General features: G+C 35.3%; 1 protein-coding gene across 4 annotated transcripts in view; it reads left to right on the top strand.

Moving 5' to 3' along the window:
• The window catches only part of LOC131038391 (aldehyde dehydrogenase family 7 member B4), a 116438-nt gene extending 99482 nt beyond the window's left edge, over nt 1-16956 (top strand). For 3 of the 4 annotated variants that reach the window (XM_057970812.2, XM_059216806.1, XM_057970811.2), the window contains exons 10-17: nt 2432-2612; nt 3638-3814; nt 3901-4065; nt 11585-11725; nt 12184-12281; nt 14740-14889; nt 16486-16557; nt 16669-16956. In XM_057970812.2, coding sequence (XP_057826795.2) covers nt 2432-2612; nt 3638-3814; nt 3901-4065; nt 11585-11725; nt 12184-12281; nt 14740-14889; nt 16486-16552 — 979 coding nt within the window. In that variant the 3' untranslated portion in view covers nt 16553-16557; nt 16669-16956. Of the gene's footprint in view, nt 1-2431; nt 2613-3637; nt 3815-3900; nt 4066-11584; nt 11726-12183; nt 12282-14739; nt 14890-16485; nt 16558-16637 lie in introns of all 4 variants that reach the window. The other variant, XM_059216807.1, reaches the window with a different exon arrangement.
• Nucleotides 16957-17581: the final 625 nt, after the last annotated feature.

Raw genomic sequence — 17581 nt, 5'->3', positions numbered from 1 at the left:
ACATTTGTAATACTATCTTTGTCGATCTTTTTGCCATTAATAAAACACATAATTTTGTCCTTCCTTGCCTTGCAACTTGTTTGACAACACCAACCATTTTTTCCTTAATTTAATGGAACACAAAACTTAACTAGAGTTGTATGGTATCTAGCTGGCTCTTATATTTTTTGCTATTCAGTTTGGATTATGAAGCCACATATATTTTTGAGACCCATGGTTAACATTGTGGTGTCCTTTGTGTTAGGCCATATCTGTTTAAGAGTTGAAAGAGTATTATGCCTGTAATTTGGAGTTAGGGTATGCATCTCACTTGCTTCATTTTGTTCTTTTTGTCACTCGCCTTTGCTAATAGACAAAGAAAATTTGACTTGGACAATATCATGTAATGCATGATCCATCTAACACTCAGTTGCTATTGGTGGCACATAGGAATCTTTGGAAGAGTTTATGTCCTGGTTGAGACCCATCGCTTTGTTTTCATTTAATATAACATGTCTGGTAATGCTGTATATGAATATTATCCCTTCAAATTGTAAAGGCTATGAGCTGAACCTTGGCCCTTATTTGTGAATAGTTAAGAGATCTTTTGGACAAATTAGGAGGTGAAAACAATATCTTTTGGGGGAACTGCGATATGGACACTTTCATGATACATTTTATATGTCAGGAGTACTTATTGAAAGAGTAGTAGGGTAAAAGATGATTGTACATAGTCATTTAAGTAATGGAGAGTGTTCACCATGAACATTCTGATTTAGAACTGCCAATAGATAATTATAATGAGTTTTGTATGAATCCATATGATAGCTTTGAGCATCTATGATTCTATATTAGGTCAAATAAATAGAAAAGTTAGTGCACATGAGACCTTCTATTTGCATCTCTAGCTTTGGAAGAACGCTTCACAAGGGAAAGGGCATGTTGTGTTCCTAAAGACAACATATTTTGTTATTTAATGTAAGAAATATTTTTTGTTATAAAGCTCATATTGTTTTCGCATGATGCTATTTATATAAGTGGTGTTAGGTATATTATTAATAAAGGGTAGGTGGTATGTGGAAGAAGCTACTAGAAGCTTAATTGAATCTAGTCAAAATTGTTTTGTAGCTATCTTGTCTGGGAAGCTACCTTTTTTTTTTCCTGTTTATCCACTTTATATAAACAAATCCATTTTTGCTTGAAAGAACCAAAATATCACCAAGATTGTGAAGTTTCTTGTTAGGTTCTTCAACAATGGTCAAATCAATGAGTTAAAGATGCCTTTGGCAGAAATTTAGTGAAAAAGTTGCCTGCCCAAATGATCTAAGTAGAAAATTGCTTCTGTGTTTTTCCTTTTAAAACACAATGAAATTTTTTATAGTGAACCAAGGTGGATTAGAAATGCATACTTTGTCCTTTTCTGCAAAGAAACAACCTCATTTGGAAGAACTGAAATCAATAGCAATTTTTGGGGTTTCTTGTATTTTCGTGTAATATGGTTCCTTAAAAGATTTTGTTGTGGACTTGCTGAGTTTGCTTGTTGGATTAATTGAGTTTTGATTAGATAAGTGATTTTTGCCGAGTCTTATCTCTGCTCATGAAACAAAATATAAATATCATATGTGGACCTATCTGCAATTGAAATACAATTGCAGATAGTTGCTATCTATACCAGTAAATATACAATATCATGTTTTTTTTTGCGGATGGAAATCACCAATGTTTCAAATCACTCATTCAGCATAACTGAAACTGTTAAAGGGTAAGAGCTTTGTCTGAACATCTTGGAAGATAGCTTCCATGCAGAGAATACAAATGCAAACTATTGATTCTTTGTACTCATCACTCCAGTCGATTATGTTTCTCCACATTTGTGTATTTTTATTCACTGTATTTTGTCCTCACATATTTCTTTTTTAATCCATTGATGCAACTCATCTTTTAGAGTTCGCAATGCATTTGGGTTCAAACAATTTTAAAAAATGTTTCAGTTTGTCACAGTAAGCTCTATCGGAGATTCTGTTTATCTAATGGCATAGAAGTAATTATACAAGGTTGTAAATGACACCCTGGGATTGTAAACAGAGAGGATAACTTTTTTGTTCTATTCTAAAAGCTTCTTTTTCTTTTGTATTTTTTTGATTCTTTGAAACAAATAATTTGTTGTTATTTAATGGAAATCATAAGTCTAGTGTGATAGGAGAGATTGTTTCCAATAACTCGAACTTTTTCCTTGAATGTATGTTGCTTGACAGATGAGTTTTATTTTAGCAGGAAGATGCATATATTGTTCAATCACTAATGCCTTAGAGATATTGCAAATTTGGGTCATTTCGATGAAGTGACGAACATATTTGATTTGCCAATTGAAAATTATTATTTTAGGGTATATCCTATCTATTGAAAGTTTTCTAATATTTTGATAATGAGTTGCTGTTCTCATGCATTGCAGGAAAGGTGCTCCAACTACACCATTGATTAGTGTGGCAACAACAAAACTAATTGCTGAGGTGTTTGAGCGAAATGGTTTTCCTAGTGCTATTTTCACCTGCATCTGTGGTGGGGCAGAAATTGGGCAAGCCATAGCAGAAGATACAAGAATTCCATTGGTCTCATTTACTGGAAGTACTAAGGTACCCATCAACTCTAATGTCTGTCTTCATGATGATGATGTCTGATCTTTCTCTAGATTTTGTGAGGCCCATCCAAGTTTTGTTTAGACAATTGGTGGTTTTTGTTTGGTTTCAGATTAAATATTTTTTTGTTTCAAATGTTTTTCTGCTCTCTAACTATTTCTTTTGTCCTGATGATGGATCATGTAGCATGATCCGAAACATTGATGATGAAAATTATCACAAAAAGTGCAAAACAGAAATGAAAAAACTATATATATTTTTTATTTCATATGGTTGGTGGTGTTAGAGCACTGGACCTCTGATAACTGTTGTCCAATATATTTAAGAAATATTAAGAGCTACAATTTTGAGGTTCTAATTCTATAGGGAGTGAGAAAGAGGCTATTGCGAGATGTACTGATTGGTGGTGTCAAATCTATGAGACAATCTGTAGTTGTACTTTGTTCGTGTATTGACATAGATTTATGTATGCTCTCAGTTATCACAATCTATGGACATAACTGTAATTTCATTCTTCTACCAAAAAGCATTTTATCTTTGTTTATTTTAATTAGTGCAAATAAGGAGATTTTGCCCACAATTCAAATAATTTTTCAAAACTTCCTTCTGTCACTTCTGGCTTTTTTTCTACCACAGAAAGCTTCCCTTTATACCCTTATAACAGCTTTGGAAAATGTTTATATGAGTTCAATTAACACAAGTGAAAAAGGAATCAATGATATTATTCCTCTGTATTCATTACTCTTTAATAATTTCATTTTGTTAGAACTCGTACCAACATATGGCATCATGAATGGCATGATTGATGAAATGCAAATCTAATATTTGATGTCATTTTCTTATGGCCTTTTTTGATTCTTTGCTTAAAATGTAATGTCACTGATTTTGAAAGCAATTGTTATTGAAATCTCAGTTCTTGGATTTGTCCTTGAATGTACAAAAGCTATCAATGCCTTTAGCTTGCTTTGGTCATTTTTTCCAATGTTAATCATATGGTTCAAATGCACTTTGGCTTGTCTTAGGTTGGACAAATTGTTCAAAGGACAGTCCATGCTAGATTTGGGAAATGTTTACTTGAGCTCAGTGGTAACAATGCCATTATAGTGATGGACGATGCAGACCTAGCACTAGCTGTCAGTTCTGTCTTGTTTGCAGCAGTTGGTACTGCAGGGCAGCGGTGCACCACTTGCCGACGGCTGGTAATGTGTTAAGAATGATAATATGAAATGCCGAAAATGATGTTGGTTTATATATGACTTACAATATTTGCTTGGGGTGTCAACAGTTGCTGCATGAAAAGATACACCAGCAAGTGATTGAGCGGTTGGTTGATGCATACAAGCAAGTTAAAATAGGAGATCCTCTGAACAAAGATACCTTGTTAGGACCGTTGCATACCAAAACATCAAAGACGAACTTCGAGAAAGGAATTCAAATGATAAAATCTCAGGCATGTAAACTATTCTCCTTGGTTCTCTACATATTTGAACATATCACATTGTTCAAGACATATTAGGTTTTCTTCTTGCCCATGTTCTTTTTTAAGGGAAGTTAAATATTTTCCAGGGTTTCTAATTGAATGTCTGCTATTTCTTTCTAGCTCATGGGTGGCTGATTTCTGTTGGTTTAAACCTTTGACAATCTATTAATGTACAATTCGAATCACATGAAAGTCGAATATAGAGAAGTGCAGATTATATTTATTAAGACTTTAAAACTAAATACAAGATTCTTACATGATATTTCTTTGACTTTACATTATATATGTAATTCAAAATCTGTTGTTCAATAAATACTTATGAACAGTAGAATATATCTCAAAATCATAAGGCCAGTGCACTTCTATGTGGTCCTTTCCCGTAGAGATAGAATGCTCACTTGTTAAATGTAACAATTATCTTTTTAATTTTCTTTGTTGATGTTGTGTTGGTGATCCAAATTCGATTGTGAAAGTTAATAAAAAATACTAAATGTTCTCAAGAATGTCAAATCTTAACTATAAGACCCTTCCAAGCGATTGATTAATTCTGTTGAGTTTCAATTGAAAAAGATGACAATTACTGCAGGTGGTCTACAAGGGCAATAACATGTCTATTATGATGCATTAGATTTAGATTTGAATTGTAGTAGATTCCTAAAAATGTTTGAGTTTCGTGGATAGGAGTGGAACTATCGGTTCAAGCAAGCTGGTTGCATATCTGCTGCTTGCACAAGGGTCTATTGTTATTATCCTCATATAGTCATATGTAATATTGGAATTATGCAGAAAAATATCAATAATAAATTGAATAAAATAGATATCAAGCCTTTAAGGTTGGGTAACACTATATAGTGCTGCTTATTGGAAGAAGCCACTCTGTACTATATCTCCAACGAGAGATTCTAAGACATACAAGACTCTTCACATATCTGATATCTCTCTTGCCTAAGCATCACAATATATAAATACTCAATTACCTACAACTACCACTTCTCTACATGTGGGATAAATACTTTTATTCAAAACCAGTAATCCCCGTGTTGGCTTACTCATTGCCCCGTATTTTTTATTACACAAGTTGTCCTTATGACCAATATAACCAACTTAAGAGATGGGCCACATGTTAGCATTACCATCATCCAACATGCATTTTAATATCTTATACTAGGTACATGGCATGTTTCAAACCTTACAAAGCAGTTGTGTTTTTGACACTTACATTATGTACTGGTTTCATTCTGCCAATTGTTGTATGAGGTGGTTTTGCCACAAGTTGATGTACATGTTGAATAACAGCTGCAAATGGTGTCTCTTACCTTTTTGAGTGTCTCCAGTTTCCTTCTCAAACTTATAAAGATGTATGGAATGTATAAGACCCCAAGGAATCATTATAATTGATTTGGTTGCACTTTGTTGGGTAGGAATTTTGCTGCTCCAGCCTGATGAGCCTTAAGGGGTTCCATTGTCATTCAGTACATTGTGTATGTAAAAGGTGTTCATGAATGCCTCAAAAAGACAACAAAATTGCAATAGCTCAAGGAGATAATGGCATATGTTGGCTTCACTAACTCTTGTCAGTTTTTTTGCTATTTTGTTTTTCTTTATGTTTAATGTTTTTGAGTTAGTTTGTTCTTGTTTTGTTGGTACAATGTTCTTTTATTCTTAGTTCACTTGACAACGTAATTCTAAAAACATTGTGTTTAGTTTGTGTTCATGAATAAAATAATGGAATATCTGTATTCCATACTGTATAGAATAAAGAAATCAGAAGCATCTATCTTAAAGTAAAAAGAATGCCTTGTTGAGACACGGACCAGCTAGGACTCGAACCTAGGACCTTCCATACGCTGCTGGAGTGCTCTACCACTGAGCTACTAGCCCCTCTTGGACCAGTCCATCGTCAGTCCGGGTGTGGCTTATTTCCAACATCAACACCCCCCCTTAAGCCACACCTCTCGTGTGCTTGGGGCTCCTAGCCTGGACCTGGTTTGATTCCTGAAAAGGCTTCTTCAGGTGTCACATCCTTTAGGACACAATGAGGACATCTATTCTGAATATAAACTGCGGTTTTGGATGCTTCTGCCCATAGAAAAGGTTGCAAGTCCTGATCATGTATCATGGCTCTTGCAGCTTCAACAATGGTCATGTTCTTTCTTTCAGCAACTCCATTTTGCTGAGGGTTGTAGGGAACACAGAACTCCCTCTTAATTCTTGCTTTAACACAAAAGTCATAGAAGCTACCTGAGGTGTATTCACCTCCATTGTCAGATCTCAAACATTTAATTCGATTTCCTATAGTATTTTCAACTAAGGCTTTGAATTCTTTAAATCTGTTTAGGACTTCTTCAGATTCTTTAGTTTTAAGAAAATAGATCCATGTTTTCCTAGAGAAATCATCTATGAAGATAACATAATATAGGAAACCACTAGGAGATGCTACTGACATAGGACCACATAAATCTGAATGAATAAGCTCTAACCTTTCTTTAGCCCTACTATCGCTTTTATGAAAGGGATTCTTTACATTCTTACCCATTGCACAACCTTTACAAGCATCATCATGAGATAAACTGAGTTTAGGCACACCTTTGACCATTTTACCAAGAGTGGGAAGAGCTTGAAAGTGAAGATGACCCAATCTTCTATGCCATAGCTCGCATGATTCAGGGGACTCATGAATGAGAGCTTGAATTGGATTAGCTGCAAGCTTATATAAACTATCACATCTATTTCCAATAATACGAGCAAATTTGAAGTTAGATTTCTTAGACCAAGCGAGTACTTTCCCTTTAGAAAATGCTATTTGCAAACCCTTATCTTCTAAAGCCGAAATGGAAATAAGATTTCTTTTAATACTAGGTACAAAGAGAATATCACAGAGTTGTAAGGAAATACCAGAATCTAGTTTTAAAGAGGTAGTGCCAGAACCTTTTACCGAGTATCGAGCATCATCACCGATTACTACATGAAGATTGGTGTCTTTTTCAATCAGATCTGAGAGATGCTCACGAAATCCTGAGATGTGTCTGGAGGCACCACTGTCAAGTATCCACGTATTGCTGTCTATAGGAACATTGCTGGAAAGAGCAGAGATAAGAAGGTAGTCTTCACTTTGTTCGGCAACTTCATTTAAGTTGGCCTCCCTTTCCTTTGGGTCATTCTGACAATCTCTGGTATAGTGACCATATTTGTCACATCTGAAGCAACGAATGTGAGAAGAATCTCTTGACTTTTTCCTTGGATCATAGGAGGAGGATCTAAAATCTTTGCTTCTCTTCTCTTTCTTCCAATGACTACCTTTCCTAGATTTAGATAAGAGAACATGATTATCTTTGAGAGAGTTCTTGAGTTTTCCTCTTACCTCAATTCGAGATTCCTCTTCGATGCAATCAGATTGAAGACGTTCAAAGTTGGGACGATCGGCTCTTCCACCAATACTACGAATGAATGGTTCCCATTCATCAGGTAGACCATTTAATGCAATCATAACAAGGTCTTTATCGGAGATTTGACAATCAAGAGTGCTTAGCTTGTCCTTTAGTTCATTGATTTTGCTGCTTGGAAAGTTCGTATTCTATTGGTCCTTGAAGAAAATGACCTACTGAAATTTGTAGAAGAAGAAAGGCTGCCCTAGATTGTAATTGAACTTGATTGTAAATGACTTGCAAATTGTCATTTACTTATATGCATCTTTAATCTGAACACAAAGAACAGCTATGTGCAACAATTGATTTGCTGAAATCAGAAGTTAATGACACCTATAGCTCTGATACCATGTTGAGACATGGACCAGCTAGGACTCGAACCTAGGACCTTCCATACGCTGCTGGAGTGCTCTACCATTGAGCTACTGGCCCCTCTTGGACCAGTCCATCGTCAGTCCGGGTGTGGCTTATTTCCAACACCAACATGCCTCGAGAGATATAACATGTTGGAGGAGGGTGTTGCAGCATTTCTCACTTCATAGATAAGCTTGAAACATTGGGTAAGACTATGGAGGTTCTCCTGGCTTAGTAGGGAGTATCTATGGCGATTCTGTGGGACAATAAGATTTTGAACACTCAAGAGCCAAGACAATGAGAGTGAACAACTTTATGCCAACTAAGCCCAACTTCTACTCAAAGGAAAGGGTAAAATAAAGATTAAACCTTATAAAGGTGAAGTAAATGCTAAAAAACTGACTGTTAGTCAACTCAATTTTCGGTATATTTCAATTTGTATTTTATTAGTGTAAAGTGACATTTTTTGTTTTGGTAAGATTGAACTTAGCTATTCAAGCTTTGACTTGGTTTGAGAAGTATCTCCATTCCTTGGTTATGAGAAAGTTAACACTGATTTCTAAATGGGATGATTCTAAAACAGTGATCAAGGGGCAAATGTATTCTATTTTTTATGAGGGAAGGTATATTGACTGGCAAAATTTCGAGCAAAAGCAAGGCCAAAATGTGTAGAAAAGTTTCATGAGAGGGTGGATGAATTATGGTGTGTTGCATTGTCATCTAAGGAGGTGTAGCTGTTTTTTGAGCCTAAAGGCATTGGGGAGGCTCACGCTCAAGCTTATTTTCTTGAGATGGACAAGAAAAAAGGGTTTATTTTCCTTTATAAACGCTAAAAGAAAAGGTGGTTTTGAGCCAAAAGCAAAAGTCTAATGTTTCCAATTGGACAGCCTTAGGAAATAGATTAAGTTTCAAATATGTGCAAGCCAAAATGATGAAAAGAATACCAAATTGATACCAAACCCTACTGAAATTAATGCTGATCAACAATATGGAAAAATTGCAAAACAGTTATCAACCAAAATACACAATTATCAACATCACACAAGCTGGTATGAGTTTTGGAACCCTGAAATGATGAAAGTATGACAATTGTACCAGTAGATCTGATGTATAATAGCCGGTAAATATGGACCTTTGAGTATGCTTCCACACGCACCATTAATTAAGGAAGATATGACTGTAATGACAGCAGATGGGTGTCTTTATATAGCAGAGATCAGATCTAGAATGAGGGACAACATTGTAAATTAATCCCTTGACAAATAATCAACAACAATATCCCTTTGAACATCAATTTAGGTAAGCATCAATACTTATTTTACCAGCGATTTCATTTACAATAATTCTTACAGCTGTACAAAAGAGTGCAAACCCTTGAAAATTTGAAATGGGTGTTAAATATGCAAATGGAGTTGAAACTATATGGTGGTGGCTGGGAAGTGTACAAAGAGGTTTGGAAACACCCTCAAAAGATGCCAACAGGTCTTCAGTCTTCAATCAGCTATTAATCATTTGCAACAACAATCTAACCCCTTGAAACCCTAGGTACAACCAGGAAATAACAGAAAATGTTCTGAAAACTATAAACATTAGCAACTATGTGGTGGTGCAGTGGTGGAATATATGATGTGGTATATCTACACCCTCATGAACAGAATCAACATTAATCTTCTTCAAAATGATGGCTGGAAACATGAATTACAGGAGATCCAATGGTTAAAATATCCCACAGACAGCAGCAAATACTCTAAAACCCTAGGCACCTTGATGATGATAGTTGGAAACAATGATCTAAGGTTGGACACCATGAATAAATGGTTAAAAACTGGTCTTCAAAGAAGACTTCACCAATTTGCAATGAAGCTCTGATGTGAATTCTCAAATGAATCCACCTAGAAATTCCCAAGGGTTTCCATCCTCAGAAAGCTAGAAGCTCTCAAAGTTCTTTAAGAAAATAATTAACCAAGCATATCCAATTGACTCCCTCATTCCTCCTTTTATAATCTTTCCCGGAACTGATTTTAATAATAAAGTGACCTGTTTATAAATTTTTATAATATAAAGTCACTTATAAAAATAGTTGAAGTATTTTATTATTTTAATGACCCTTTTAAATAATTAAAATTAGTTGTCTTATAATTTGTTTATTTTTTGACAACTTAATTTTAACCATTTAATTATTTTCAAGGGTCAAACAAAAGAAAAGGTACCATGGTTTCATACACAGGAAGTCACCTTGGTAAACCCAAGGGCCATTTTCCCGCACCCATTTTTTGTAAGCAACAAATTCCAATTCTTTCTGGTTTCCAGAAATCTATGCATGCAACCTGCTTAATTTCGGTCACAGCTTCGTGAATCTGTATATTAAGGCATTTGCCTGCAAGAAATCCTCCCTGTTGTGGATCAACATCCAGATAGATTTCTGGACCAGAGGAGCAGTACCACTGTGTGCTGGATTGACACTCCCATGAACGGTTTTCATCAAAATGGATGGGGGAGGCATTGCATCCGTCCACCCTGAATCACAAACCCGAACGCCATGGCATAGGGCTTGTCAAGAGAGCCGTGGATGGAGAAAATGGCACTGATGCAAGGTGGCATTGAATCATTGCAAACCCTAGTCCCAAAGCATAGAGCATCCACAAAATTCTGCATGCAACTGTTCAGCGGAGAGACCTTGCAGAGGGAGGTGCAAGCACTGGCGAAACCTACTCCCGAAGAGCCGTCATATGGGTTGTAGGTGCCATTGGCACCTCAAAAAGTAGGAGGCAAGCATGCAGAACTAGATGGGAGCATTGCAAAGTTTTTCATAATCACATAATTGACTTATATTAATTAAATAATAAATAGTTATTTAATTAAATGATGATAATGTATAATAACAGAATAATAATGATAAAAGAAGAATTATCTTAGTGTCTACAGCTTCATTTGCATTATTAATAGCAACTTATTCAATTAAACAATACTATAAATAATAAAGATTTGTGTGGATGAATTACCTAATGGAATATCCATTCTAATTATGGATCAATGTCAGTAATTATAGATCATTGTCAAGATCAAATACTAATCCACAATAATTAGGATACATGAGTTCAAAGCTGATATTTAGAGAAACTTGTTAGATAGTAATACACATCACCCATAGGAGGCCAAGTGACCCCAAAGGCATTAGGATTGTATCTAATCACTAGGAGGAATAACTCCATCCTCACGGGTAATAAAATCCCATAGTCTTACGTGTCTGTTTGTCTCACAAGAAATTTTTCCCTGGGTGAATAAAATTTGGAAAATCCATTATGGTGTTGTTTAGCTGCAACATTCTACAATTTAAGTCTGGAACTTAAGAAGACCCAGGTACATCAATATCTGATTTGACTTTTGAGCTAAAGCATCATAACTATTAATATGTGGCACAGTAAATCTATCACGTTGATATAATGCTGTTAGAAGATCTTTTCAGAAAAAAAGGAAAAAGGACTATATAATACTGTTAAATGAAAAGCTTGGAATCTTTCACCCATTGCCAGTATTTAAGGTTTAGCATAAAATAGCCTTTTAGAGATTTTAGTTGTCAAAGCTGTGTGGAACATACTTCTAGCCTTTAGAGTTGTACTGTTAGAACCAGCAAATGCATAGATCAATTTTCTTTGTAGCTGTCTTTAGTTGTTCAAGTCTGATCTTTACAACTTGGGGGTTGTTTGCAGGGTGGGCACATTCTTACAGGTGGTTCAGTTATAGAGCATGAAGGAAATTTTGTGCAACCAACTATTGTGGAAATATCTGGGGATGCACCAATTGTGAAGGAAGAACTGTTTGCTCCTGTTCTTTATGTCTTGAAGTTCCAGGTACTGAAAACATTAGGACGAAGTTCTTTTGTTTTGGAAACCAATGGCCCTTTATATTATGAACATTTTATAATTTATATTAAAATTTGGTAAAAGTACTTTTTGTTTCTTGGAAGTTGCTTTCCCTGGGGAACTTTGTTAGTAGGAGCTTGACATATAATTTTATAGTTAAATGTCTTAAATACTATTGAATAGAAAGCTAACCTGAATCTCAAATATTAGTGACAGGAACTGTGCATGTCTATAATATGAAGCAGGTTGTCATTCTTGTTATAATATAATTGCTAAGGAATTTGCACATAGAATTATTCTATCTAATGGCTGATTGTTTTTGACTGATAGGAAATTTTGTGTGTCTACAAATTAAGCAAGTTGTCATTCTTCGTAAAATATAATTGGTAAGCATTTTTTCAAAGAATTATTTTATCTGATGGCTGATTGTTTTCGACTCCTCACAGACTCTAGAGGATGCCATTGAACTAAACAATTCTGTTTCTCAAGGACTAAGTAGTTCTATTTTCACCCGTAGCCCAGAAGCTATTTTCAAGTGGATTGGGTAAGTAATTATTATGAATATAAAATCAGAATATACCTATTTATACTCCATGTATGCTCTGCATATGCTTTTTAATTTTAATGTGTTAAAATTCCTTAATTCATTAGTTCACGTTCTTATTCATGCTCTCTCTCATATATGCAGTTGACTTCAAGTTCCACTATTTAGATGAACCTTCTTGAGAAAATATGTCTACATTGGCGATCCATTTAAAAGTCTGATATAGCTAGAGCCTAGAAGTGTAGAATCTGACATCAATTATCATAGTCAATTAAATCTCCTTTGGTTCAAGGGTATAGCCCTTGAACCCTCACTTGTGGCCCACGGGGAACCCCTTATCCCTTATATCGTTGTGTTTTTCTCACATCTAACTCCTTGTGCAGCTTATCATCGCTGCCCCTCAAACCCATTAGGGTCTCCACTCCCAATTCCCCACTAGTTATTGGGATTTCTTGTCATATATGAAATTTGATTACAATGAGAGGGTCTGGGAGTGGAGACCAGAATCAAGAACTTAGACAACTAAAATTTTCACTATTAAATGCCAATTGATAAAGGTAAGTATTAAATTTTTAACTATCAATTGGCATTTAATATATATCTTTATCACTACCATTTTGGAATGTGGCATTGATCAATGATGAAGTAGGCAAGTGCAGAGAAATATACATTCAGTGAAAATAAAGAGAAATATTGTCATGAAGAACTATAACCAGAGTTCTATTAGTAAGTGTTGGGACTTAGGTGATATTTACTTGTAGAGAGTTCTTATAGGAAGAGTTTGTTTACAGAACACAATGCGGTAAGATTTGAGTTTCAAGTGTTGTGATATAACATACATGTTGGTTTACATGTGTGATGTTGTGGTAACAGCAAGTCATTTGAAGAACTGACAACTGCATATGAAAAATAGTGTTGATGGAAGCATGAATGTTAATGCAGGAGCACTTGTGGTAGAGTTGTAGTTCATGCAACACAGTTTGAGAGTAGGATAATGTTTTGGAAGAGGCACAAGATGCCACAAGCAGTCAAGTGATATTATGTTTGTATGTGTTACTGCAAGTGTGGAGCTAGTAGTGGTGGCTATATAGGAAAACATGAACTCATCGACAATGTTAAGTGTAACTATTGATTTATTGTGTGCAGCAATGACTATGTATAGGGTTGGAATATAGTTGCACAACTCTTGGTATTCCATGTGTTTGTTGGATAGCTAAACAGTTGGAATTCCCATGTGCATGTCTTAGATGTATCATGTTGTGTGAACCTACCAATGTTGGACAGTTGTACAGATTGAATAGGTTAACCTTGGATTGAACATTTTTGGTGTGAAACATTAGAGTGATTCAGAAGATGTATGTTGTAGATTGTGATTCTATAAAAAGGCCCTGTATTGAATCCCTGATTTTGATTAATATAACTGTGATATCTTTGAGTGGTGGGTTTTGAGTTTTCTCACGAGTCTTTTGTAATCTTGTGTATGCATACTGTTCCATTTACTTTTGTGAATGCTGTTAGATAGATTTGCAAATATTGTTGAATGTTTTTGGTGCACATAATCTTAAGTTTCGTTATCCCCAGACTATTGGTCTTCTATGATGGGGGCGAAAATCCCCAACAATAAGCATGTGCATAGAAAATATCTACAAACTATAAATTTTTGTCCTCTTGTCAGGAGGTGTGGGACACAATTATGAACCCATGTAGCGTGGAACAGCAAATGAATAGTCATTGGGAAAGATGAGATGATTCTTTCTCTCAATGGTTACAGACCAAGCCGCATCAAACACTTGGCAGTTAAAAAGTTATATTTGGCACTAACACGCTTAACTCTGAAGTTAAAAATAGATGTGCTGTGCGATGCCTTCCCAGTTTGTCTGCATTCTACCTTGGTGTTTATGTAGAAAATGAAGTCTTTACTATCTTTGGAATCATCCATTGGCTCTGCAAGAGGCATTGCCCCCTGAACCCACAAGTGTAATAATGGATGCTTTCCCTGGGGCAAATACACACCGAATGACATTGCTGTTTGGTACTCATTCTGGGTTGATCTACTACAAGGGATCAGTTTAACAATTAGAAGAGTAATTTTGGGATCAAAACTCAAATAAAATAATAGTAATTATCCTCTACTATCTAATAGCTTGATGCATTGACTCTCATAAAATGTTCTGTTTTAAATATTTGCATGTGCTTACCTGCTCAGTATTTCTTACAATAGATAGATGGGTAACGAATTTCTCTCATACCATTTTAAGAATCTAAGAGTATATTCAACCAAATCAGACAATTGCAGAAAAGGATAAATTGTAATGGATTGACTTTCCTAAAGATGGCTTTGATTTGGCAAATATATGAATCTGGAATAGTATCATTAGACAGTTTTTTCCTTTATATCCAGAAATTGTATAACGTGTGTTCCTAACTGATATTTTGTTGTGCTTTTTGCACACTGCAGGCCTTGTGGTAGTGACTGTGGCATTGTAAATGTAAACATTCCAACTAATGGGGCAGAGATTGGTGGTGCGTTTGGTGGTGAAAAGGCAACAGGTGGCGGCCGTGAAGCAGGGAGTGATTCGTGGAAACAGTACATGCGCCGGGCAACATGGTATACTGCATTACATTCCATTTCTTTTTAACTAGATTTATTTTATGCCTTACCTTTATTGCATCTTGCAAAATAACTCTGTTTATTATTTCTCATCATATTCCCAACCTTTTTTGCAAGCAGTTGCAATGAGATCCTGGTACTCAATGAAAAACATAGAACCCATATGTCAATATTATGCATGATAAAGGCTTTTGTTATGTTTCAAGGCTTCTTGCCAAGTGTTGGCCCTAGCTGTTTTCTTGGTTTTTTCGTCAAATTAGTCATATAAGATTGCTTTTTCATGGCATATAAGATTTGCTGTTAAACAAACAGAATCTCTTAATGAGATATTCAATGAATAATGTAGAAGAACTCGGTTTTACAATCCTATCATGAAGGTGAAATCTTCACTCAACGTATTGTTATTTCAAGTTGCAATACATCTCTGTCTAGTTTCATCATGTATACAATTAATCTGGTGAAAAGTCTCTGTGCATCCCAAACTCCCATATGGTCCTCTCTTTCATAGTACAGACAAAATATACAACACATTTTCATGGGGATTTCTTCCTCTTTTGGCAGCATTCAAAATAATATTCATTAAATATCCCATTTATTGCCTGGAAAATCTTGGGTTAGGTTTATGGGCTGTTTTCGAGGCAATAATCTTAACTTCTTAAGATTTGTAACCATAGGTTACACTGGAGAATCCCATGCACTTTACACCAAACATTGTCATATGTCTACTTGAGTTATGGGCTACTTTATTGAGGTGGTTGAATTGTTATATTACTCAACATTGTCTTGGACATCTCCCATATGTTATTATTAACACCATTTATCATTGAATGAACCAGAATGAGACGTGGTAGTTATGAGACAATAATACATAAGATGTATGGTCATACAGTGCAATAAACAATCCCGTCGAAAAATGGAAATGAGGATTTCTGGAACCTTGTTTTTCTCCCTCTACAAAATTATCTGAAGTGTTTTCTCACGCATTTCTTCTTAATGCTTTCTGTATTCTTATCCACTTCGCAGTGGCCTCAACTTTCACCTCTGTTTTAGAATTGCCAAAGAAGTTGATAGTTTTCTTCCACATTAATATTTATTGCTGAGTGCCAGAGTCACTTATTGATAATAGTTGTGAGATGAAGCCTTAAAAGGCACTTTATGTACTGAAAGCCTTGACAATCTGGAAGCTGGCCATGGGCTGTATCTTCTTTGGTTGATGATTTACTATCCTTTTCTTTGGCAGTAACATTGCTTAAAGCCTAAAGATGTTTTTAACTTTTATGCTTTTTGGATTCCCTTTGTCTTGTGAGTTGGGCCAATTCAAAATTGCTGTTGTGTTACTAGCTTGTTCTACTCACTGTCATCTTGTTTGTTGAGGATTTAGATGCATATTAATATGTATCTATACGTTTGATTAAGCTCCCAAAACCTTTCTTGACTGAGCTTTAATTGGAAGACATTATCTGACAACTTTAATCTCTAATGATGTTTCCTGTTAGATTTTTCCCCTTTACAGATTTTCAGTCCTTTGTTTGAGCTTAAATTTGTTTTCTCAATTATTAGACTGATTGTTGTAAACATGAATTGTTCTTACAGCACAATCAATTATGGGAGAGAACTACCACTAGCTCAGGGGATCAATTTTGGATTTCAGTCAAACTGAAGCAAGTGAGTTCTCTTCTGTTAGATTACGATAGTTGCTTTTTTTTTAAATTGTGAGTATTTTATTAGTCACGAGATGACATTAGATTCTTGTGTTCTTTTATAAACTATTGATAGGCATTATGTTCTGCCACTGTGGACACTTCGAACTACATGGTGAGGTATTGTTTGGATCTGCAGTCTTCCCAACAAGAAGGGGCTAAGCACGTGCTTGCAGTGCAAAGCTCAGTATCAAGTGGGAGGAGAAACTCACTTCACTGGATATTTTTAGACAAATAAATATATAATGCTACAGTTTGAATATGGATAATTCCAAGTTAGTTTTGTAATGACTTTGTTATTTTCATAGAGATGATTTCTATGTGTAAAAATCTTTATTTGAGAAGTTAAATGGGCTTTGTGTTATTTTTTGTACGAGTTTTGGACAAGCAACAGCATAGTGACATAAAGCAATCTAAATTTCATATACTATATATCATATAATGCAACAACTTTATAAATATATATGGAGATAGAGAACATCAAATACCCAATTATATATCAGGAATTAAGGTATACATTGCTTTAGGATTTGTTTCACACTTCTCAAAATGTTTGGGTTGGAATATGTCCAATATATTTTTTTCTTTCTTTTTGCTAATCAAACTACCAGTACAGTGAAATTTGCAAGGTGACATTCTTGTTGTGATAGTAGCTAAGTTTATTTTGTTTGTACTGGGATCTCATGGTCTTCAACTAACAAGCCCTTCTAGTGCTAGCTTGGCTTGAATTTATGGTTGTACCTTTACCTTGCTGGCTATTTCTTGAGTGGGTTGCCTCCTCTATTCGAAGGGTGGTGTGTCGAAGTTGACCTTCCACAAGACCTCAAAGACTGCATTGCTATACAAATTGGTGATATGCACCATGCTTGAAGAGTTTTGTATATCAATCTACCCAAGACTTATTTCCAGTGTCATTCCTTTGAGCACAAAATCAAAGCTCTTGTTAACCAGAGCCAAACCAGCCTCCAAGCTAGGAAAAGAATTTCTGT

The sequence above is a fragment of the Cryptomeria japonica genome, chromosome 2, assembly GCF_030272615.1.
Source record: "Cryptomeria japonica chromosome 2, Sugi_1.0, whole genome shotgun sequence".
NCBI lineage: Eukaryota > Viridiplantae > Streptophyta > Pinopsida > Cupressales > Cupressaceae > Cryptomeria > Cryptomeria japonica.
This window is presented reverse-complemented; position numbering and strand designations above follow the sequence as displayed.